The sequence below is a fragment of the Dasypus novemcinctus genome, chromosome 7 (genome assembly GCF_030445035.2).
Source record: "Dasypus novemcinctus isolate mDasNov1 chromosome 7, mDasNov1.1.hap2, whole genome shotgun sequence".
NCBI lineage: Eukaryota > Metazoa > Chordata > Mammalia > Cingulata > Dasypodidae > Dasypus > Dasypus novemcinctus.
In genome coordinates this window covers 11,604,465-11,630,098 of record NC_080679.1, presented here as the reverse complement: position 1 = coordinate 11,630,098, position 25,634 = coordinate 11,604,465, and the positions used below count along the sequence as shown (strand labels likewise).

The 25,634-nt window shown below is 39.8% G+C and overlaps 1 protein-coding gene across 1 annotated transcript in view; it reads left to right on the top strand.

Moving 5' to 3' along the window:
* Positions 1-25,634, top strand: part of DIS3L2 (DIS3 like 3'-5' exoribonuclease 2) — a 392,051-nt gene that overhangs the window by 92,012 nt on the left and 274,405 nt on the right. The window contains exon 5 of the mRNA XM_058299893.2: positions 2,492-2,593. Coding sequence (XP_058155876.1) covers positions 2,492-2,593 — 102 coding nt within the window. The remainder of the gene's footprint in view (positions 1-2,491; positions 2,594-25,634) is intronic.

Genomic DNA, 25,634 nt, shown 5'->3' with positions numbered 1-25,634 from the left:
TGACCACCAGGTCATACCTGGGTTGTTCTCCCCTCACAACTCCTCAGATAGATTACCCTCAGCACCCTTTATATTTCCTCGAAGTTTGTTCATTATCCAGTTTTCTTCTTTTCTGTTGTTTTTTTCTTTCTGATGGATAGAACAAGTCTTCTGGCATTTAAGTAAAGATCTGAACTTTTTATCCTTAAAAATGGATGACTCAAAACTTTTAATACTGAGCACTTCCCACACTCCGTATCTCTGAAATAAGAGTAGATGCCAGCTCTGGTCAGAGTCTCTTAGTAAGAGCTGAGTAGCGACGCAGCATCAATAGATTTGTTTTTTTAGCATCTGAAGTTATCTCCCTTTCCTTGTTTCTTGATGCAGGAAGATGACAGTGCCAGCATATTATTATCTTCTATTTCTGATCTGTATAGGGATGGTTGTAATGGGTTAGGATGACCTTCACACAGCTCTTTTAATTCCATAGGGGTCAGAGAGGTTTGTATTGTTTTATACATTTCAGAATGCAGCTATGGATGGTGCTGTGCCCCACTTCAGTTATTCACTTTCTGTTCATTTATTGGCTGCCTCTTCCTTATTTGTCTGAGAAGTCTGTCATGAGGTCATCTGCAGCAATCCTCTCTGCGGCTAACACGGTAGCTGTTCCTCAAGGACAGGGTGGGGTCAAATTTGGCAGAGAGTGCAGGCCACAGCTGCCAGCCCATGGCCAAATTGGAAATTTAAGAAAAGGTCTGTTCTAAAAGATCTTGACTAGTTTGTAACTGGAAAATATACAAAATGATGAGCTTCATAGAATGTGAATACACTCTGTCCACTCTCCCACCCTCCCGATTTTTTGGTTAGTGAATTTGGAAATCTAATTTTAACTTAAAAATTCCATATTAGTCGCCTTCAGTCAGTTGATTATTAAATCTTATCTATATCGAGTGTCTCTAATAGAAAACTTTGGAACCCCTTTGCTGTTGTCTCCTTTAAGAAAAATTAATATGTAACTTCATTCTTGTTTCTTGAAAAGGAGTACAAGGTATAAACTTCATGGAGGATAAAAAGCTAAGAATACATGTTTATATGTTTGTTGAAACATTTAAAAAATACTTGATTTTTTCATGTAACCTGACAACCAAAGGCATGCCTTTCCTTAAATATCTTTAACATTTAGGCATTTTTGCAAAGTAATTTAACTTAAAAGGAAGATTCTGGCATCTAAACAAGTTTAGAAATTGCTACTGAAGGCATTACGAGGATAAGTTGCTTTTCTATTTATTTGGACTTTGCAGTCCCTGACTTCTTTTTCCCACTTAAATTGGTCTAGGTCCTGGACACTAGAATATACGTCTTGATTCCTGAACTTCATGGTCCCTCCTTCTTTGTCCACTTTCTGTTGTATTTTCTCTGTCTAAACTCTCTGCATGAAATGCCCCCTTAGCTCCAAATCCACACTTCTCCCTTGCCCTGAATGTTCCTGACCCTGGGAATGTTTTTCTCCTAATCACAAACCAGGGACCAATTAAGCAGATGTTTGGTCCATTCTTCTGACTCGAGATTGAAAGGAGAGGGTTAAGAATCTAGTCTAAATTGTTCAATATGCAAACTGTAATTTTGGTAGGTGTTTTCCGCTGTTATATAGCAGACCTGTTCATTTGTTTAATTACCAAGGAGGACATTCATAATTGGCTTATTTTTGGGAGTTCACTGGGGGACCTACTCGGCATAAGGGGGTTCTTTCTGAGTGTGTGATTGAAGATGAAGGCATCTGTGTGCCTTGTATCCATGGCCTAGAGTTAACTTGCTCCCATGTCTGAGAGAGGTGGAGTGTGAAAACCCCTTATGGATCTCATGCTATAAAAGCCACTTTTCTTTTCTTTGTTTTCTACTTAGTTCTCCATAAAAACAATTGAAATTTGTTCTCTCTGCCTCTTTGCTGGAGTGGGGTGAGGAGAATGTGATTTTGCTGGTTTCCCCTTAGAGAACCCAAAGCCTGAAACTGATTGCTGTCTCTGTCCTCCTTTGGTTTTCTTGGGAGATTGTGTAGTGTTGTTATTGTGTTCTTTTGCTCTCTTGGGAACCTTCTACTCTTTACCACTTCTTTGGTACTTTAAAATATTCATTTATGTAAATATCATCATGTTTTATTTAAAACAAAAATGGACTACCTAAGATGAATTTAATCCTTTCTCATTTCATCTGTGAAAGCATTCACTTACAGTTTCTGCTTTATGCATTTTTGTTTGTAGCTTGCCTTTAGTAGATCCTCTGTTGACTTGATTGGTTTTTAGCTCTCTGCTAAGCTGCTCTCAAGTGTTTGGCATCACTTCCCCACTTATATTATTTCCAGTTGATTGACTTCCCTTTGGATCTGTTTGTGGCTGTGTACTAGTGTCCTTGTCAAGTCAGTGGACAGTGTAGAAATTAAAAATTTTAAACCAAAGAATTTTCAGCTCCAAGCCTTGGTAGACTGACCATTATTTTATTTCTGTCTCTGACCCAGGAGGGTGACCGAGACATCTTTATTGATGGGGTTGTTGCTCGGAACAGAGCCTTGAATGGGGACCTGGTGGTCGTGGAACTGCTTCCCGAGGGGCAGTGGAAGGTAAGTCCAGTTGTCCTTTTCTAAGTAGAGACTTTTTCAAATCCTTTTACTCTCTGTGCTTCATCCATGAGGCATCATACATGAAACTGGCCTTAGACCCTTAACCCTGTGGTAAAATTGTGTGTTACCTCAAGAAGCAGACACTGAATGCTTGGGACTTGAGAGGAACGTGCTGGGCAGAACTTTGGGTTGTTTTCCCTGTTCTCTCCCCCGCCCTCTGCCTTCCTTGACACATGCCTTGCATTGGCATCGTATTGTTGAGGATAGAAGAAAAGCTGGCAAGACATATTCAGACTTGATATGAATTATTTTCCACTTCTTTTGCCATGGACAGAAATGGAAAGACAAAGCTGTGGGAATGGTGGCAGTCTGCACATGTTTCCTGCCTCTCCTTGAAAACCTTGGCAGCACACGTCTGGTTCTGCAGGGTACAGTTTGGCTCTTGGGCTTCCTTTTGCAGACAAAAATAGACTGTGTGTGCATTTTCATGAAATGGGGGTTTGGTAGCAGAAGAAAGTGTTTTCAATGTGAGAAAATGCTGGTTTTCAGTTTCCATCTATGTCTGTCAGTTGAAAATGAAGATGTGCTTTTGTTTTGTCTATTATTTTAAACAACAGTAAGGGTCAGGCATCGAATGTTTTATGTTTACAGTTTCTTCGAACTGTCATGTGGAACTGGCATGTTCCTGAATGTGTAAATTTGAATTTTTCTTCATATCATTTTTTCCTATCCCATCTTTTATTTTATTTATTGGTGCTCCAGAATTGGGCATCTTCTTCAGTGAGAGGTATCATAGCAAAATGATGATTGCATGGGCTTTCAGGCTAGGCTATTTCAGTTTGAATACCATCCCTGTCACTATTTTATAATGGTGGGCATGTTATTTAACCTGTCTTTGCCTCAGATGCCTCATCTGTAAAATGGAAATAAAATTATAGTACCTACTTCATAGGTTTGTTATGGGGATTAAATGAGAATACATGTTTAGTCAGCCAAAGGGGTGCTGATGCAAAATATCAGAAATCGGTTGTTTTTTTATAAAGGGTATTTATCTGGGATAGAAGCTTACAGTTACCAGGCCATAAGTGTAAGTTACTTCCCTTACAAAAGTCTATTGCCATGTATTAGAGCAAGATGTCTGCTGACGTCTGCCGAGAGTTCAGGCTTCCTGGGTTCCTCTCTCCCTGGGGCTTGTTCCTCTCTGGGCTCAGCTGCTCTGCTCCTCTGTGTGCTTACTTCCTGGCCTCCAGCTGAAAACTCCAAACTCCCTTCTCTCTGGTGTGGCTTCTTTTGGTGGCGGGGACTCAATGTCCTACTGATGTGGCCCAATCAAAGCCTCAATCATTATTTAATTAAGTAAAAGTGAAACTTCTGAATCCAATATAATCTAATATGCCCTGAGGGACAGACCAGTTTACAAACATAATCCAATATCTATTTTTGCAATTTGTAAACCATATTAAACTGCCACACATGTAAGTGTAAACACTTTAGAGTAGTGCCTGATCCATTGTAAGAGCTTAAGAAATCTTAGCTCTTATTTTAGCTTTTCCAGAAAAGATGTGATATGGCGCTTACCACTTCAACCCAGAATTGTGTTGAGGCATGAATCAAATTCTTTTTTATCTGACAGAGGTAGAGTAATTGAGTTCCACCATGTGCATTTACTCGGCAGAGTGCAGGGAATTTAATAATGATCAGGCTAGACATCGTTCTTGCTCTCATGGAACTTAGTTCAGTGGGGAGGGCAGGTAGAAGAGACAGATACTAATCACAAACAGATTGAAGTATAATTTAATTATTGCTCTGAGATTAAGTGCTGACTGTTCTATGAAAGTGAAATAGCCTAGTGTGGATCCAGCCCCCTCCCTTCCCTAGTTGCCACCAATTGTGGATAGAGTCTTCTCTCTTGACTTCTTGAAAGCTTACCTAAGGGGTGGCTCTAGGTCATAGGAACTTAGCATGTTGATTTAGGTAATTTCCTTTTTCCTTGAACACATCATCAAGCACAGTATTGGCCAGGTCCAGAAGGACAGACCAAAGGGAGTACTCCTAAAGGTCATCTGAGGGAGTGAAGAGGCTGCATGACGGTCAAGGGAGCCAAAGAAGGAACAAGAACAGTGGTGGCTTCCTTTGACTTAGTTTGCAAATGGATAGAATACAAGGAAATGGAAGAGTAGTTAGCAAGCTGATGAATCTAGGGCAGACCAAGCACAGGTATGAGGGGTTGATGGGTTGAAGTGAAGTGCCTGCTGAGGTCTGTAGAGGTGGATGAACTTGCTTAAAAGAGAAAAGCAAAACTTTCTGTCACCCTTCCTTTCCGTTGCCCCAGGAAGAGGTTGGGTAAACTAAGCAAACATAAGAATAAATAAATCAGTTGTGTTATTTCCCTTGCTTTTCACCCCCTTTGTTAATAAGACCAGCAAGCACAACCTTTCCTGGTGTTGTCAGAAGTATATGAAGTGCCCTTGCCTTGATCAAGGCTTGGTTTACATTGGGGGTAAAAGTATTTGTTGTTGTTGAGATCCAGAAGGACAAGTTTGTGACTTAGGCATTCTTGCTTTTGTGTTGGTGCCTTTGTTTCCTGGACAAGAGCATGTACCTCCTTTAAGACTCAAGGACAAGGCTATGTTGCTTTATGTAGGTCTAATTTAGTTAATTCCTGGGTTCTAGGAGCAGATAAGAATTTTCAGAAATAAGTTGCATTCCCACAGTCAATATGTTGAGACCTCATAGACTTAGTTGTTTTTCTAGTTTCTAGTTAGTATCTAAAGGTTAAAGGCCAGATGAGTCTTGTCTTTGGTTTTAAATGATGTACCTTTAGAGTTCTTTTGTTTTTAATTCTGAGAAGACTTTTTGAAAACTTGGTGGTACTTGTACGACCAGCTTTGGTCCCTAAGGAGTATGCTGACAGTTGGCCAATATGAAGCCGTTGCAAGATATTCTAGATTACCATTGTCTTATAAGCTTTGAAGCAAACCATACCTAGAATCAGGGTAGCATGGAGAACCCAGGATACAAACAACTAGTAGCTTCACATAGTTTCTATCCCAACTCAGGTGGTGAAGACTCATTTGTAATGTCTGTCTCCTGAAGATTTAAGTTCAGTAATTGCTGGGCTGGTGAAATCACAGCCTTGTGGAAGAAGCACCATTAGTTCACCATGGTTCACCACCTCCTGAAGCTCTCCATGGGCCTTTGTCTTCTGTAGTTCTCTAGTAGTCAATACACTCTTAGCTATAAAAGAGCTTCAAGATGTTGGAAAGTGGGAGATAGGACTGATACTGTCACAGTTGTGTCCTTGGTCCCTAGCAAGGCCAGTAGCCGATTATTAACTTTTCCTCTTGAGTAGACACTATTACAAAAAGGGAAAGGCAGACCACAGACTGAAAGAAATATGGAATATATAAAGAACTCTTGTAATTCAATAATAAGAAGCAAGAAACCCAGTTAAAAAATGCAGTAAAAATTTGAACAGATACTTCATTAAAGAAGATTTAGGGGTGATAAATGAAGACACGAAAAGATGTCAACCTAATTGTTATTAAGGAAATGCAAATTTAAAAGACTGATATACAAATCCACTGGAGTGGCTAAACTTAGAAAGAATGACCGTAACCAGTGTTGGCAAGGGTATGAAACAGCTAGAAGACTCATACACTACTGGTGGGAGTATAAGATGGTACAGTCATTTTGGAAAACAGCTTGGTAGTTTCCTAAAAAGTTAAGCAGATGCCTAACCTCCAGCCCAGCCATTCTATTCCTGCGTATTCTGAGAGAAATGAAAGGATTTGTCCACCCAAAGACTTGTAGGTGAATGCTCATAGCATTTTCATTTGTACTAGCCCCAGACTGGAAGCAATCTAAATGTTCTTCAGCTTGTGAATGGGTAAACCAATTGTGGTATACCCATATAATGGAAAATTACTTAGCAGTAAAATGAAGAACTGTTGATAAGTGCAACAACATGGATGAATCTCCAAATAATTCTGATGGGTGAAAAAAGCTATACAAAAACGAATACACTCTACATGATTCTGTTTATATAAAGCTCTAGAAAAGGCAAACTAATTTATAGTGACAAAAAGCAAATCAATAGTTGCCTGGAGTGGGGGCAGAGGGATGGATTACAAAGGGCCCCAAGGAAACTTTTGGAGGTTAAGGATATACTCATTATCTTGATGGGATTGTTTCAGAGTTATAGGTCAAAACACTTCAGTTTGTACATTTTAAGTAAGTAGTTTATTGAACTTCATTTGTACTTCAATAAAACTGTAAAAAAAACTACTGAAAACAAACAAAAGAAGATGTTTGGACAAATGAGTCTGGAACTCCATGGAGAGACTGAAGCTAGAGATCTAGATGTGCTACACTGAGCACATCAGCATTTAGAGGTCAGGAAGAGGATGGAGCTTCAGCAGAGAGTCCCTGGGCCCCTGCTTTATGGGGCGTGAACACCAGTGGTCATATTTCAGCTGTGCCTGGCTTAGCGAAAAGGCCAAAGCACTGCATTCTGTGGGCGTGGTGGGACAGAGGTCCAGTGAAAGGGGATCAGCAGACTCAGAGTCAGAGTTGATTGTTACCTCCTCAAATCTAGGAGGGCATGCATATTTTGATCTACCTTGTTTGCTTTTTCAGGCTTGTCTGCTGGCAAGAGGGAGTTCATGGAAAGAATTGGCATGCCTTTAGCCCTTAAGCAAGAAGGGGAGGGTATTTAGTGAAATCTGTTCTCAGGAATAAGAGGAGGAACTTAAGTCCACAGAAGGCAGAGTCAGGAACTTTTGATGAAAGAGCCTGTCTGCTGTAATTTATTCTGTTCCCCATGTATTATCTGTTATCTTGCATTCCCCTACAGCATAAAAAGTACTTTCCAGTCAGTAGAAGTCCCCTTAAAATGCTTCTTCTCTGGCCTGGCTCTGTCTGAATCTCTTCAATAGCCAGTCTTGGGAAGCAGATGTGGCTCAAGTGGTAGAAACTCCACCTACCATGTGGGAGGACCTGGGTTCGATCCCTGGGGCCTTCTGGTGAAAAGAAGAGTAAGTGTGGTTGTGTGGTGAGCCAGTGCCCACATGGTGAGCCAGAGCTCATGCAAGTGAGTCATGCAGCAGGATACTGATGCAACAAAAGAGAAACAAAAGGGAAGCGCAGCAGAGACCAGGAACTGAGGTGGCGCAATTGACAGGGAACCTCTTTCCACATCAGAGGTTCCTAGGATTGAATCCCAGTGAATCCTAGAGGGGGTAAATAAGAAGAGAAGACAAAAAGAAAAATAGATACAGAAGATCACACAGCGAATGGACACAGCAAAAACAGCAGGGCAGGGGAGGATGAGAGGAAGAAAGAAAAATAGCCAATCTTGTTGAGAGAGATACTCCAGGGGCTCAAGGCAAAAGGAAAATAGACTGGAGCCCCCAAATCTTGGGTGCTGGCTGGGTCTGAGAAGTGGTGCTTAATCATGGAAAAGCCTCTGGGGGTTTCCTGACCATGGTCTAGGACTTGTAACTTGGGAGGGTAAGACGGGCCTTGGAGCCCTCTTAGTTTCAGGCTACCTCCAGAGGTATAGACAGGAAGGTCAGGTACCTGGCAAAGAAGCATAGCAGTCACTGACTTGTGTGGGGATAGGTACCCCTGGGGTTTCTTATCAGGTGGGCAGAGGGAAATAGAGGGCTCAGGAAGCCAGTTAGTATTTAGGAATCTAGAGAGTAGATGGTATTCGTCTGTGAGCTTTGCTGAGCAAAGTTGAGAGAAGCCGTTTTCTGTCTTTGACAAAGATGTGTATGTAAGAGGGTACCTCCTTAGGATTGAGCTCATCCAGCATAGGCCATTGATCTGCAGTCACGTGGGAATTTTGTGAAAACATAAACTCTAATTCTTGAAATTCTGCATTGCTAACAAGCTGCTGGTTTTGGAAAGACACCTTAAGTAACAAAGACTGACTCCCATAAGTTGGGAGGGAGGTGGGCAGAAAGAAGTGGGTAGGGAGCCTGGGGCTTAACACTTTAGGACCCCAGATCTGAGATCTAGGACAGGAAGACAGTTGAGTGAGCACTGGGTACCTTAACAGTTGTGGCCGGGCCATGAAGCTCCCCCAAAAGACTGGGTCCTAATCCCTCTCTTTATTGGTAACATCCTTTTGAGCAGGGATTGGTGTGGACACAGAGAAAGGCCCAATATGGCAAGGAGGACTGTAACCTTTGAGAAGCTGGTAGGGGCAGGGCAGGGGAAATAACAGAGAGACTGCCTTGGTGGCTAGGCCCTCTTCAGCTTTCAGAAGATCTGATATGTGGAGGAGGGCCCAGGGCTTCCTCATTCATTCAGTTTCTGTAGAGCTCCTGAGGGTCTGCGTTAGTTCAGAGCGTCACCTTCTGAAGTGGGGCTCTATTGGCTGTAGCCCACCCATGAAAGTTGTTGGTGACAGGGTCAGGCATACAGGAAATTGGGAGGGAGAGGAAGGTTGTGAGCTCATGCCTACTTGGGTGAAATCTGTAATAAAGTAGAGGTAAGTATTTGTACAGGGAAGAGATAAAATGGGGGCATAGGGATACCTTTGGGTGGGCTTTGCAGGCTTGCGGGGGCTAGGGTTGGGAGGATGGATCAGATGGCTCAAGGAATTGGGGAGAGGGCTGGGGGGAACTGTTGAACATGGGAGATTATCAGGTATGTGGTTGAAACTATAATGTTGAGAAAACTCTTCAGAAATTATTATAAGGAAGGATTACCTGTTTAAGGTACTTAAGGGGGGGCATCTGGCACAGGGGCAAGCTTCTAGGGAGTGTGTGAGTGCTCATCTTGTCATAGTGTTTTATATCATTGGGTGGGGACCCATACAATGAGTGGGAAGCTGTACCCACATCCTGGGGAGGCCTGATGTTCTGAAATAGAGGGAATTGTTTCTCTTGAGAGAATTGGTGGTGCCCCAGCGGGGAGGACGATCTAATATGTCAAGCTCTCAGCATTGTTGCAAGTTTCTGTGAATCTGGTACTTCAAGCAATGAAGACTGATTGCCACTGTGGGCCCTGAGGGGGGCAGAGAGAGGAATAGAAGGGGCAATTGAAGTGTCCCACAAGATCGTGCAGTAATGGATATAGGACATGTTAAATTACACCAAAAATGTATAAAAGTCTATAGGCAGGAAAGTGCTGTGGCTCAATTGATTGGGCTCCCGTCTACCATATGGGAGGCCCTGGGTTCACGTCCCAGGCCTCCTTGTGAAGGCAAGCTGGCCCGCACCTATGGAGAGATGACTGCCTGTGCCCGCGGAGAGCTGGCGCAGCAAGATGATGCAACAAAAAGGGAGACAAGCAGACAAACAGAAGAACGCACAGCAAATGGACACAGAGAGCAGACAGCAAGCAAGCCTCAAAGGGGAGGGGTAAATAAAAATAAATCTTAAAAAAAAAAAGTCTTTAGGCTAAAATGTAAAATGTAATGTAAAACATAAGATAACTAAAAATTTAGAAAATTGTACAGTATGAAATATAAACCAAAATATAAACCAACATGGAACCATGTTTGATAGCTATGTTTCAATATCTGTACATCAGCTGCAGCAAATATAACATGACTGTGTAAAAAGGTCATTGCTGGGGAAGGGGGAAAAGGGTTTGATGTTCGATATATGGGAGTCCACTATATTGTATATGTGACTTTACAGTAATCTAAAACTTTTTTGAAGACAAAATTAAAAATTAGGAAAAAAAAAAGGATGTAGACATTGAGGAAGAAATGAAAGAAATTGCCTAGCTACTGTACATACAGGGCAATACGTATTACAGTGATGAGGCAAAATATCAAAAACAAAGTTTCATGATATTTTTCATTTTTTAATACCCCAATTTATTTTTCCTTTATTTTAGTTTTTCTAAATTGGTATGTATTCTATTTCTAATCTTTTAATCTATCACTACTATTTCATTTTCCTATTAATTGAATTTGGCGATATATAGGTTTCATTTTTGAAGAAGTTTTGGACCACAGAGGGGTTCAATTATGGCAGGGAGGAACGCTGGTGAGGGTTGTTATTGATAGGGGATACATGGTTGGGAGGGAGTTTTCCAGGTCATGTATATAGGGTACATAAACATGTTCAGATATATGTTAGGTATTTTCATAGTAGTTACAGTTATAAATGACAACTGAGGGAGTGCTGATTTCCTAGCCAGGGGAGCCCTGTCACATTCCCCAGTGGAACAGCAACAATTGCCCAAGTGCAAGGGCAAAGACCAGTGAAGAAGGATGGTCCAATGATGAACCCTTGATACTGATGACTATGCTTATGAGCCTGTGTGCCTGCAATTTGATCTCGGCCTAGAGCTGCAGGGTGCCTAAGAGTTACCTCCCGAGAGCCTCCATGTTGCTCAAATGTGGCCACTCTCTAAGCCAAACTCAGCATGTAAATGCATTACCTTCCCCCCAACGTGGGACATGACTCCCGGGGATGAGCCTCCCTGGTGCCAAGAAATTACTACCAATCACTAACTGGTGATGCAGCTAGAAAAAGACCTTGAGTAAAAGGGGGAAATGGTAAAGACAAATGTGTTTATATGGCTAAGAGTCTTCAAAAAAGAGTCAGGAGGTCAACAGAGGGGTTGTGCTTAGGCACACCTCAGCAGGATCCAGAGATAGCCAAAGTAGATACAACCCCAGGTACTGGTGCTCCTGAGGGCTATAGAGACACACAGGTTCTACGATCATGGAAAATGGGCTCTGGAGTTCAGTGCCTTGTCAGTGGGCCCTACTTTGTAATTTGTGTTCCTAAGTGTGATGGAGTTGGACTGAGATGTGACATTTCTACACATGCCTCTTCTGTTACTTTTACTGAACCTGTGGTTGGCACTGGGGGTTGGTTTGTACTAAGGAGACTTCAATCTCTGGACTGGTCATGTGCCAGCTGGGCCCTGAGCCTCAGCAGAGTTGCAGCTCCTACTCTCCAGTTTGTTGGACTTGCCCAGGTCAGCTAACAGGGAGGTGAAGATGGTCAACCACCACACCAGGGAACCTAGAGTGCCTACAACTGCAAGCAGGGGAATTGCATCCATCAGCCATGTGGGGTCTAAGCCCCCTCTTGATATAGAGGTGGGGTGGATATCACTATTCCAGGGTCCACAGGATGGAGGATTAAAATATGGATTAGAGGGAACTTACTGGTATTCTACCATAGAACTATTGTGATTCGTAATGGAAGAAACTGTAGCATTGATCTGGAGAAAGTGGCCATTGTAGTTGCTGAGGGCAGGGAAAGGGAAGAGGAGATGATATGTGGGGTCATTTTGGAGACTTGGAGTTGTCCTAAATGATATTGCAGGGACAGATGCTGGACAATATATATCCTGCCATAACCCACTGAATGTACTGGGGGAGAGTGTAAACTACAGTGTAAACTATAATCCATGCGGTGCAGCAGTGCTCCAAAATGTATTTACCAAATGCAATGAATATGCCACAATGATGAAAGACGTTGTTGATGTGGGAGGAGTGGGGGTTGGGGTGTGGGGTATGTGGGAACCTCTTATAGTTTTTAATGTAGCGTTTTTTTGTGATCTATGTATCTTCAAAAAATACAATTAAAAATGCTGAAAAAGGGGCAAAAGATTAAAAAAAAAACAAACTAGGAAGAAGATAATATTCAGACTGCCATCAAGAATCCCTGACATGTAGAATATAAACATGTCCAAGCATACTGACCAATTGTCTTACAGGTTTGTTAGTACAAAAGCATATTGTTATCAAAGGAATCTGTAGTCAATGGTGTGAGCAACTGTGAATTAATTGGATTATTCATCTTTGCTTCTTTGTGCTTGTTGTGCTCACCCCTCTTGGGTATGTAAACTACAGGGCCTTTGGGATTTTAGAAAACACAACAACGGTTCTTTTAGTTATAGTAGTAAATAGTCAATTTATTTCACAGCATTTTTTTTTTTTTTTTTGCAAAATAGCTATACAAGTATCAAGCTGCGAGGCAATGATAAAAAATAATTTGCTCTTATAGAACAATTTTAATTCCAGGATTCTTCCACATTTGTTATGTGTGTGTATTACAGAAATCTAATGCATTGTTGAGGGGCAAATGATAGTTTCTTCACTTTGCCATTGGCAGTGAAGGTACTGTGAGGATAAGAGTCTTGTTTAGGTCTCAGTGAGTTTTTGGTAGTACCAGGGGGTAGAATCGAGATCTTTTGACATTTAGCATTTAATGCCATTTTCTTATGTTTTGTGTTTTTTGTTTTTTTTTTCAATTAGTGTGTATTAGTATTTTTCTAGGCCCAGTGTCTGAGACTTTCCTCAGATTTTCAGTGGGGGTGGGGTAGGGCATTTTCTCCAAATGGTTAGGAACCCCTGATCCCGAGACTGCCTGGGGCAGGAGCTTCTTATCCTCTGCCTTCCCTGGCTATGCTAGAGCCTGAGAGGCAGACCTGGATAGGGTACAGGCTTTGCCCTTCAGGAACTTGTAGGCTGATTGGGAAGGGGATGGAAACAATTATGGTCCAGGTTACTGGATGGAAACAGCTCTACGTTGTTAGGTGATCACCAAACTCTGAGAGAATTGGAGAAGGTTTCATAAAGAAGGTTACCATTGATCTTCTTAGGGAAGATTGGGAATGGAGGAGGAGAAAGGGGGTTTGTTTTGTTTGTTTTCTTTCAGGGTGAGAATAACTGTGGCTGGAAGTTATTTGGCATAGAGGATTGTGAAAATTTCAGGGTTCAGGGAGGAACATATGTAGCAAAATTTTTTCTTCTTGAGTTTCCATTGCCTGAGTACCACAGCCCTCTTAGACACTGGCAAAAGCAGGGGGATTCCTAAATCTTCTCAAAATCCTACCTTCCAGGGAGACCAGAGCCCTTGGCACCCTCTTAGAAAGGCTTGCAGAATACTGCTTTCTTTTACTTGGCATTTATTTGATCTTTGCCCTGTCTCTTCTGCTCTTTTGTTTTCCAGTTTTCTCCTTTTCTTCATCAAGTTCATCTCCCATATAAAAAGTTTTGTCATATTATTTTTCTTCTGTTAATATTCTAGTACAGTCCATTACAAAGCATATATAAACACTGTGGGTACTAATGATGATAGTTAACTTATTGGTGCTTACTCTGTACCAAGATATGTATTTAGTTGTTCACTTTATCCTTTAGTCTTTATCTCAGTTTGTGACTGAGAAAACCAGGGCTTAAAGGTCTTTCTTACTCAGGGGACATATAACTAGTGACAGAGCTGGGATTCAGATTCATATTTGCTGATTCCACAATCTCATTAATATTTGTTATTCCAGAGATATTAGGAGATAGTTGTCTGTGGATGAATATTGTCAGATATCATAAAAATCTTCATAAGTTTGGAAAAATAATAATGTATACTTTAGCATTAGGTAAGCCCTAGGTTGCTATCATGGGTAAAGAAGATGACTATGAATTGTATTGACCAAAGGCCCAGTGTGTATTCTCAGAAAATAAAACATTTAGAAAAAATTAAAATTTTAGTGGTTGTATCTTAGGACTAGAGGGATCTCATAGCTTCTCAGGGCATAACAGAGGCAGAGGGTGGGAATGAGTCATAACCTTTCCAGAGATCTGCCCTAGATAGTGGGCCAGAGACTGAGAGAGCAGACTCATCTGTAAAATTCAAATCAAAAGCAAGCCCACTGGAGAAGGCAGAGTCTAAGGAGTTGCAGAACCAGATGCCATTCCAACTTGTTGGCAGAAGATCCCAAATTCATGGGGCATGTGGCATAGGTGCTCAGAATGCAGGTAAGCATTTGTCATTTAGGAGGTGGATCCCGCTGGGTCTTTGGGGCAGGGCTGTAATTCTAAGGATGTGGGGTTGTCATGTTAAAAACAGAGTGGTAGAGGCAGCCACTGGGCTGGGAGTCCAGGATAGGATTTGATCCTCAAGATCAGAGAATTGACTAGAGTTGTACTGGGAGCAGATGACCAACCCTGAGAGCTAGAATTCTGGGCTTCTTTTGGTAGTACCAAAGAAGACTTGGGAGTCCAGAATTCAGCTCTGGTATCTTGAATGTGAGAAGTAGCTTACAAGCTAAGTTCTCCCAGAGAAGTAGCTAAAGCTGTTTAAATATTGTCCATCTTGCTTGATTTGGGAACCAGGGGGAACAGCTTAGTTGATCTATCCATGGTGAGCTGCTAGGACAAAATTAGAGCAAAGGAGGCTGACAAGAGTATGTTAAAATCAGACCCAGTCAAGTAAAGCAGTGTGAAACAGAACCTGACTACCTAAAGAATTGGGGTAGATTTCAAGTGAAGTTTTTACTCATTGGAACCTAACTTCTGTATTCTGTTGTCTGAAAATTAAAAAAATATAGTAAGACAGGCTGGGTTCTACTTGATATATTGATTCCTCCTGGGAATCTATAATGCTAGATACCTGTTCATTTATCCCACAAGTATTTATTAAGTACCCACATTGTCCTGAAAGGATACAGTAGGGAATAAATCAGCCAAGCATTTTGTTAGCTAAGTTTAAATATTTGTCAGGACAGGATTATTTCACTTAAATGACAGCAAAGCAAAGTCTATACATGATTTGAAGAGAGTAAAAAGCAGAGACAATTCTCTATTTTCTAACTTGTCTATTATACAATTACTAAAAGACTTAATTTGGTTGCAGAGATACTAATACTTTAACAAGGGAATAATAGACATGTGAATGAGTGTTTTGGAAGAGATTGGCACAGAAAGAAGTAACTTAAGTTTAAAGGAATAAAGGAAGTGCTGATAGGAGTGATACTCTTGGTCTAAATTACACAAAACAAAACAAAAAATTAAAGTGCACATTTAATCCCTAATCTTCAACGGCTGTTCCAAACCTTCTTATGGTCATATGAAATTGTCTAGTACAGTAAATTGTTTCCGTTGACAACTAACTTTTCCTTCAAATGATTGTTTTAAAGTTTTGTCTTCCAAGTTCTTCTTTAAATATGCACCCATCACACTAGATTATATTTAATCCAGTCTCTTATATAAGCACTATCATTTTGGATTCTTCTCAATTCCTGTGGAATTAGGATTTCTTAGAACTGTTTAGTTTCTTGGACTACATGGCATGCCCCAAAAAGACTTGGAAGGTACTTAATGATGGAGGGCAAGGTCTCTGGAGCCTCTGCCCAAGCAGTATTGTAGGTAGGTATATCTACTAACATGATCAGATTTTCCCAAGATTGTTATATACACAAGCCTATTTTTAACAATCATCTTTTCTTAATTATTGCCAACCTTGGGATCAAATACTTCAGGTTCTTGCCTGCTTTAAACATGCCTTCAGATCTCTGTAATTCAAATTGAAATGTCTGAAGTAAGGAATGTATCATTTAAGGATAGAATAGCTTATTTGTGCTGGGAAACTCCCAATTAATATTTCAGAATTATTTGCTAGAAAACTAGTCATTCCTCCTTAACTCCATGGAAATGGTTTGGTGAAGTTCACATTCATTATAAGGAATGAGTTAATGTACGTAAAGGACTTATAGCAGTGCTGGCCCTTCATAAGTGCTCAATAAATGTCAGATATCACTATTATTCTGTCTTAGAAGTGGGAACTGAGAATTATAGTTTGGCCAAGATCACATAATAATTCAGATTTACTATTCCTAGCTCTTGGTTTAAAAATTGTTAACATTTACTCAGAAGAGACGTAAAACATTGACGTCACATATAGTGTCTTGATATACATTCCTTTGAGTCATCTAAAAGGCTAAGTTGTGCTATGGAATGACATGTTTATTTCTTGCTCATGCTCTTTGCCCAAAAAGATTATTTAGAGGCTTTACCTTGCATTGTCTTTACTCCAGAGCCCAGGCTGGATGGAAGCAGCTGCCATTGGGGTATTGCCCTTTTCTATGGCAGAAGGAAACATAACCCTGGAGGGCCACATTTAAAATGTCTTGGTCCAAGATTGTTGGAGTCTCTTTTGCTCACAACTCATTGGCCAAACTGGTCCCCTGGCCCTATTTAACCACAAGAGGGCTAGGAATTGCAAGTAGGGATAACAGGATAAATTTGGTTAATTGTGCCAGTGGCACTCACATTGGATTAGTCACATTCATTTTACATTGCATTCCTTATGAGCCATTTGAAAAGTGTCTGCCACTGGTTACTAGCAGGCTAGTCAAAGCTGCCATGAAAATATTTTTTTCCACCAAAATATCTTAATATACAAATGTGACTGTGTCACCCTTCTCAAAAGTCTTCAGAGTCTTCCCAATGCCTTTACTTTAACGGCTAAACTTCCTTACATGGTATGAAGCTAATTCATGATGTGACCTCTCTACCAGCCTGGCCTAATTTCTTGCCGCTTTATATGCTGAATCTACCATATTTTTGCACGTCTCCATGCCATTTTTACGTTATATTCCTCTCTCTCTTTCCCTAAATTCATAAAATGGTTATGTATGCCTTAACTTATTGCTAGTTTCTATAAAACAGTGGATAAGATAGCAGTAGCAAGCAACAATATCATAAAATATTATTAATAATAAACGCTTTATGGCTATAAATATTACCAAATAAGTGGAGCCAGTGCATTTCCTTAAAATAATTCCCTTGCTTTTCACTTACAAAAACTGCACCACTGCACCATTAAACTTAATAATTCAAAAGTAAACAAATATTTACAATTAACACTGTATTTTAAAGCAAGAATTATTTAACTAAGGGTGACTTTAAGACCAGCTAGACTTCTTTTTCATTAGTGGGGATATATTTGTAGTAAGAGCTGTTGTAGCACAAAAGCAGCCACAGATAATATGTAAACAAGTAAGTACAGTGGTTCCAATAAAACATTTATAAAAACAGACTGGATTTGGTTCATGGGTTGTATTAATAGTTTGCTGATCTACATTCTAGAGGCATATTTAAACTTCTCACTTGTTGTCCTGGCTTGAATCTTTTATGGACCCCTGAAAATCCTGTTCTTAAAGTGAACCCATTTCTGTACCTGTTAACCCAAAGTAGATGGGGCATTTTGAATAGATTCAGTTAGGGACATTTTGATTAGATTGCAGGACTCAGGGTGGGGTCCTTAATCCTTTACTGGAATCCTATATGAACAGGAGAGAGGAAAGAAAGAAAGCTTCCATTTTACCCCGCCATATGAGAGAGGACTCCAGGATCACCGGCAGCATGGGCCTGATCACCCACAGCTGAGCTCAGGGAGAAAGTTTTGAAGTAATGGGATTAGTTTCTTTGCTTTAGCAGAATTAGGCTTTGAATTCCTTTTTTGTTACTGGTTGACTCTAGCAAATGACAGCTAGATAGATTATTCTTATGGTTGTAGTCGGAAAAAACCTAATTATGGAAAAAAGGTAGATTTCAATCTATCATGAGTTGTTTTTATTCCAATAAGTGGTTTTTATTCCAATAAGTAAGTCACCTCCCCACCACCTCTGCCTCCTTGGTCTCCAATTTCACCCATTTTTTCTCTGAAGAATTATTTTACATTGTGTTTAATACCTATTTATTATGATGCAGACTTTCTTTTATTTTTTCCGAAATTGAGGCTTGATTTTAGAAAGTTGCAGCATGTTTTAAAGTCTTTGAAAAGTAAACATATAAAATATTGAATTTCAGTATTTCAATGTACAGAATTTTTTCAATCCACAGGATTTTGTATTTTGAAAAGTTATTTTTCCTTCTTCCTATGCTGTCATATGCTATTGAAGTATTATATGCTATTACATCAGTTGGGATTAGAAAGAAAAATAATTTGACTGGAAGATAAAGAACTAGAAGAGGCAAATTTAAACAAATGTAGCTTGAAACTGTTTAAATAAGACTGTATCTAAGGTTTATCAAAAAATATATATATATATTTTAAAATAAGGTACCCACATTATCAAAATGATTTATAAGTTATTGGAATTACCTTTTAATTCTGATATTTTATTCACTTTGGTCAGAGAGAAGGTTAGATTATGCCAAAATGATTTTTAAAAATTTTGAGATCATGTTCACCATTTTAACAATTTTAAAGTGTACAATTCAGTGTTTTTTTTTAGTATATTTACAATGTTGTACAACTGTCACCACTATCTAATTCAAGAACATTTTTTGACGCTCCAAAGAAAGCCCATATCCATTAAACAGTTGCTCAACATTTCACCCTCTCCCCGGTCCCTAATAACTGCTTGAGGTGGATTGAAACTATAGGTACCCTTGTAATTTCAATACATATTTTAAATGTTAAAAAAAAAAAAAAAAGCAAATCCATTCCTGTGTATGTGAACCCATTTTAAGTAGTGTCCTTTGTTGAGGCTACCTCATATAAGGTGTTACTCACCTCATTCAGGTTGGGTCTTAATCCTCTTACTGGATTTATAAAGGAAAGAATACAGAGAGAGAAAGAGAAAGCCATGAACTTAAGAAACTGAAATTTAAAAAACCCAGAAGAGAAGAGAGAGTTCAGTAGATGTCGCCATGTGCCTTTGCCGTGTGGCAGAGGAGCCAAGGATTGTTGGGCAGCTGGTCTTTGGGAAGAAAGCCTCATCACCTTGATGATGCCTTGATTTGGACATTTTTTTAGCCTCAAAACTGTAAGCCTGTAAGTCAATAAGTTCCTATTGTTCAAGCCAAACTATTTTACCTATCTGTTATAAGTAGCCTAGGAAATTAAAACACTGCTAATCTACTTTCTGTCTCTATGGATTTGCCTCTTCCGGATATTTCATATAAATGGAATCATACAATAGTGAGCATTTTGTGCCTGGTTTCTTTCTCTTAGCATAGTGTTTTCAAGGTTCATCCATGTTGTAGCATGTATCAAAACTTCATTCCTTTTTATGGCTGAATATTATTCCATTGTGTGGATAGACCAAGTTTTGTTTATGCATTCTTCAGTTGGTAGACATCTGGGTTGTTTCTGTTTTTTGTTTATTATGAATGAATAATGTGGCTATGAACATTTTTTTTAGTGCCTTTTTTATTGTCTTTTTTTAAAAGATGAATAGATCACAAAAAGTGTTACATTAAAAAATATAAGATGCTCCCATATACCCCACATCCCCCTCGCACTATTTTGGAGCACTGCTGCACTGCATGGATTGTAATTTACATTGTATTTTACACTCTCCTCCAGTCCATTCAGTGGGCTATGGCAGGATATATAATGTCCAGCATCTGTCCCTGCAATATCATTTAGGACAACTCCAAGTCCCAAAAATGCCCCCACATCACATCTCTTCTTCCCTCTCCCTGCTCTCAGCAACTACCGTGGCCACTGTCTCCACATCAGTGATGCAATTTCTTTCATTGCTAGAGTCACAATAGTTCTATAGTAGAATACCAGTAAGTCCACTCTAATCTATATTTTATTCCTCCATCCTGTGGACCCTGGGATGGTGATATCCACCCCACCTCTAAACCAAGAGGGGGCTTAGATCCCACATGGCTGATGAATGTGATTCTCCTTCTTGCAGTTGTAGGCACTCTAGGTTCCCTGGTGTGGTGGTTGACCATCTTCACCTTCCTTTTAGCTGACCTGGGTAAGTCCAACGAACCAGAGAGTAGGTGTTACAATTCTGCTCAGGCTCAGGGCCCAGCTGGCACATGGCCAGTCCTAGAGATTCAGGTCTCCATAGTACACATCAACCCCAGCGCCAGCAGCAAGTTCAGTAAAAGTGATGGAAGAGGCATGTGTAGAAAGGTCATATCTGAGTCCAACTCCATCACATTCAGGAACACAAATTACAAAGTAGGGCCCACTGATAAGGCACTGAACTCCGGAGCCATCTGCCATGACCATAGAACCTGTGCTTCTCCAGAGCCCTCAGGAGCACCAGTACCTGGAGTTGTATCTACTCTGGCTGTCCCTGGGATCCTGCTGAGACGTGCATAAGCGCAACCCCTCTGATGACCTCCTGACTAATTTTGAAGTCTTTTAGCCATATAAACTCATTTATCTTTACCATTTCCCCCTTTTATTCAAGGTCTTTTTCTAGTTGCATCACCAGCTGGTGATTGGTAGTAATCCCTTTTTGCCAGGGATTCTCATTCCCTGGAATCATGTCCCATGCTGGTGGGAAGGTAATGCATTTACATGCTGAGTTAGGCACAGGATCTTCTCAAAATTAAAGCCTTTTGTACCTCAAAGGAGTTTGTCAAGAAAGTGAAAGGACAGCCTACCCAATGAGAGAAAATATTTGGTAACCATTTATCTAATAGGAAATGAATATCCTGCATATATAAAGAAAGCGTGTATCTTGAAAAGAAAAAGACAAACAACCCATTTAAAAAATGAGCAAGAGGGAAGCGGCTGTGGCTCAATCAGTTGGGCTCCTATCTACCATATGGGAGGCCCTGGGTTTGCGTTCCAGGGCCTCCTTGTGAAGGCAAGCTGGCCCATGCACTGCGGAGAGCTGACGGCCTGTGCGCCGTAGAGAGCTGACACAGCAAGATGGTGCAACAAAGGGAGACAAGCAGACACAGAAAAAACGTGCAGCTAAAGGACACAGAACAGACAGCAAAAAACAAGCCACAACGGGGGGGGGGGGATAAATAAATAAAAAATAAATCTTAAAAAAACAAAATGGGCAAGAAATTTGAACAGACGCTTCTCCAAAGAAGAAATGCAAATGGCTAAAAAGAACATGAAAAATGCTCATATCACTAGCTGTTAGGGAAATGCAAATGAGACACTGTCTTACTCCAATTAGACTGGTGGTTATTAAAAAAACAAGACTACAAGTGTTGGAGAGGATGTAGAGGAATGGGAACCCTCATCCACTGGTGGGAGTGCAGAAGGATCCAGCCATTCAGGAGGACAGTTTGGTGGTTCCTCAAAAAACTAGCTATAGATTTGTCATATGTCCCAGCAATTCCTCTGCTGGGTATATACCCAGAAGAACTGAAAACAAGGACACAAACCAATATATGCACACCAATGTTCATAGAGGCATTATTTACTGTTGCCAAAAGTTGGAATCAACCCAAATGCCCATCAACAGATGAATGGATAAACAAAATGTGGTATATACATACAGTTGAATACTACTCAGCTTCAAGAAGGAATACAGTACTAACACATGGGATAACATGGATGAATTAGAGGACCTTGCTCTGTGCTGAGTGAAGCAAGCCAGGCATTGAAGGATAAATACTACACGACCTCTCTGATATGAAATAAGCAAATCAGGCTGTCTCAGAGAGCTAGAGACTGGATGATAGGCTTACGGGAAATTGGGGGGGAGAGGAAGGTTGTGAATTGATGCCTACATGGGCGAAATCTATGATAAAGTGGAGGTAAGTAGTTGTACAGGGAAGGGATAAGATGGGGGCACAGGGATACTACTGGTTGGGGCTTTGCAGTCCATGAACATTCTTACACAAGTTTTTGTATGAACGTGTTTTTGATTTTCTTGGATAAATACCTAGGGTTGGAATTACTGGGTCACTTGGTGACTCTATGTTTAACAAAAACATTTTGTAATGTAAGTCGCTAAAATATACTGTCCCTAAAATTTTCTGATCCTCAAAGGAATAGTGTTATGAACATATACAAAATTAAGCCCCAAATGACCTGTGTGTTCTTTGATATTTAGTCCAGTATATGACCAACATCTATGTTGTTCCTGTTCCTTTTCACTTTCAAGGCACTATTTTGGGTGTGTCACATGGAACCGCTTTGTCACCTAGCTGTAAATTGATAACCCTTTGCTTTGTTGTTCTATGATTTTTCTCTAGAACATCAAAAGTTTCCTTTTTGTGGCTACTATTTAAAAACCCACACACACAAAATGTTGGAGAGGATGTAGAGAAATTGGAACTCTAACTCATTGGTAGTGGAAATGTAAACTGGTGCAGCCACTGTGGGACACTATGTGGTGGTTCCTCAAAAAGTTAAATACAGAATTACTGTATGACCTGGCAATTCCACTTCTAGATATTAATATATACCCAGAGCAAGTGAAAACAGGGTCTCCAGGCCAGTATTTATAGCAGCATTATTCACAAGGACCAAAAGCTGAAAACAGCCCAGATATCCAGTAACAAATGAATGGATAAACAAAATGTACATATGCACAGTGGAATATTATTCAGCCACAAATAATGAAGTTATGAGACATACTGCAACAAGGAGGAACTTTGCAAACATTATGATTCATGAAATAAGCAAGACACATCAGGACAAATGTAGTATGATATCACTTAAAAGAAATGACTAGAAATAGGAACATTTAACACAGTGAACCCCATTGTGAGTGATGGACTGTGATTAACAGTACAAATATGAGAATTTTCTTTCATGAATTAAATATACAATATACAATATTAATACATAGTGTTAATAATAGGATGATTTGTGGAAAAAATAAAAGTATAAGAAATGGGCTATAGATAACTAGTATTTTGATGGTGCTCTTTCATCATTTGTAACAAATGTGTCACAACAATGTAATTTAGTGGTGGGGAGATGTATGGGAATCCTGTATGGTATGCATGATTTTTCTTTAAAAATTTGAAATAAATCATGGAGCAGTATTAAAAGCAAAACAAACAATCAAATAAAAACAGCCAATTTGCAGAGATAGAAAGTAGATTAGAGGTTACCAGGGAGGGAGGTAAAAGGAGTGTTTGTAGAAAGAAATGAAACATAACAAACCCAAACCCACCCCATTTCATTAAGTAAAAAAAAAAAAGAAAAGACTGGTTCGTACAATGAAATGTTTTTAGGCAACACTATGCTGAATATATTTGAAACAATTTAAATACGTGTATACCCACATGTATTAAAAAATAAGGCTAGGCATGGTTAATGTTCATTCTCTTTTCAAAAAATAATTGATGAAAAATAAAAGGCTTGACTAAAGGTGTATTTCCCAGGAAGTGTGTGTGTATGGGGGGGGTGTTCCCTTAAAAAATGTTTGTGGGTGCTTAACATGTTTTTTTTTGTTGCTCTTTTTGAAAGAGGTTGCTTATTATTATTGTTGTTGTAGAAATAGTATGTCATTGAATGTGGTTTAGAAAGTATATGAGCTTCATCATCGAACATAAATTATGTTGTCCTCTCAACATTTTTGTGTCTCTGTCATGTATTGTATAAAATGCCTAAATAATATGAATTATATTTAGTATTAGCATTGTGAGCCTTTTATGTACCATAAACATTATCTCAGCTTCTTACATGAATTTGTCAGATGCATGCTCAGAAACTATTTGAATTTTTAAAATGTCACTTTTAATAACTGCATAATTTTTCATTGAGTGGCTGTTGTGTATCTTAAATAATATTCCTCTATTCTAGGACATTTCAATTGTTTATAATTTTTCATGATTTAAATAATATTGTGGAGAACATCTTCAAATTTATAACTTTTTTTCACAGAGGTGTTAAATCTATTTTTTTTTAATTTTAAAAATTTTCATTCCTTTATTTCAGTGAGTTGATATTTAGTCCTGTTTGTGCACTCTATAAACTTTTTAAAAAACTTTTTATTGTAGTTTATCATTTATACATAAACATCCATAAACAGTAAGTGTGTAATATAAGTTGTGAACTTGAGAACAAGCGTGTGGGAAACAGATGTGGCTCAGTGATAAGGCCTCTGCCTACCATATAGGAGGACCTGGGTTCGATCCCTGGGGCCTCCTGGTGAAAAAGAAGAAGAGAAAGCATGCCTGCATGGTGAGCCAGTGCCCATGCGGTGTGCTGAGTGCCTGTGTGGTGAGCTGAGTGCCTGCGTGGTGAGCCAAGTGCCCATGTGATGAACTGAGTGCCTGCATGAGTGCCCATGTGGTAAGCCAGTGCCTGTGCAGCGAACCAGTGTTTGCATGGTGAGCTGAGTGCCCGCACAGCAAGCCGAGTGCCCGTGCGGTGAGCCAGTGCCCATGCAAGTGAGTCACGCAGTGAGATGATGATGCAACAAAAAAGAACAAGGTGAAGCGTAGCAGAGACCAGGAACTGAGGTGGTGCATTTGACAGGGAACCTCTCTCCACATCAGAGGTCCCCAGGATTGAATCCCAGTGAATCCTAGAGGAGAAAGATGAGAAGAGAAGACAGAGAAAGAAATAGATACAGAAGATCACACAGCAAATGGACACAGACAGCAAAAATAGCAGGGCAGGGAAGGGGGAGGAGAAGAAAAAAAACCTGTAGTGATTTTTAAGATGACTGATTTCCATATTCTTTGTAATAACTGCCTTTTAGCTTCAGTGGCCCAGTTCTATTTTGTCTCCTTTTTAATAATGTTCATTCTTAATAGATTTCTCTCTTCTTTCCTCCTACTTCTCCTTCTCCTCCTTCTCTCAAGTTTCTGCTTGGGAGAAGCATATATATACTCAACATTTATTGATTGGTCACATTATGCCAGGCACTGGCCTCAGTCCTGGGGATGCAAAGATGAACACATCTTTAATTCTTATGATAAACCTTTAGTCCAGTGCAGAAATTGCATATGTGAAGACAGAAGCCACAGTGCTGTTTAAACCCAGAGATGCCACAGAGAATTGAACACAGACATGCCAGAGCTCAAAGGAGTGGGGAGGACAGCTCTGCCTAAGGGATTTGGTTAAAGTTTCTTAGAACAGGTGACATTTGAACTACAGTTCAAAAGAAGAGTTTGCCCAATGAAAATTCAGGGGAGAAGAGAATATTTTAGGCAAGGGGACTGACTATGCTTGAAGGAGTAGAAGTGTGTGTTCCTCTCAAACTGGTGAGGACAGGGATTGCATTTATTTATGTTTTCATTCATGGCATCATGGAAAGTGATTGTCTTTTTGAGTTGGCTTGGGGTCCACATTTCATACTCACTGTTTACTGGCTCTGAGCTGGAGGGGCCTCACCTGGAAATTGGGAGTAAGTTTTTGTATGGATTAATGAGCTAATATATTTAATCACTTGGAATAGTATCTGGAAAATAGTAGATGTGTTTTTAAAATGTTCCATTATTTCATTCTCTTCCTTTGCAGCTAGCAGCCCAGTAACTGGCACATACTGGACAGGAGTAAATACTTGTTGAAATTTTCAATTTTCCAAACAATATTAGAAATTGATTTAAAAATAACTGTGAGTTTATATGCTGAAGATAACAGATGACAAAATG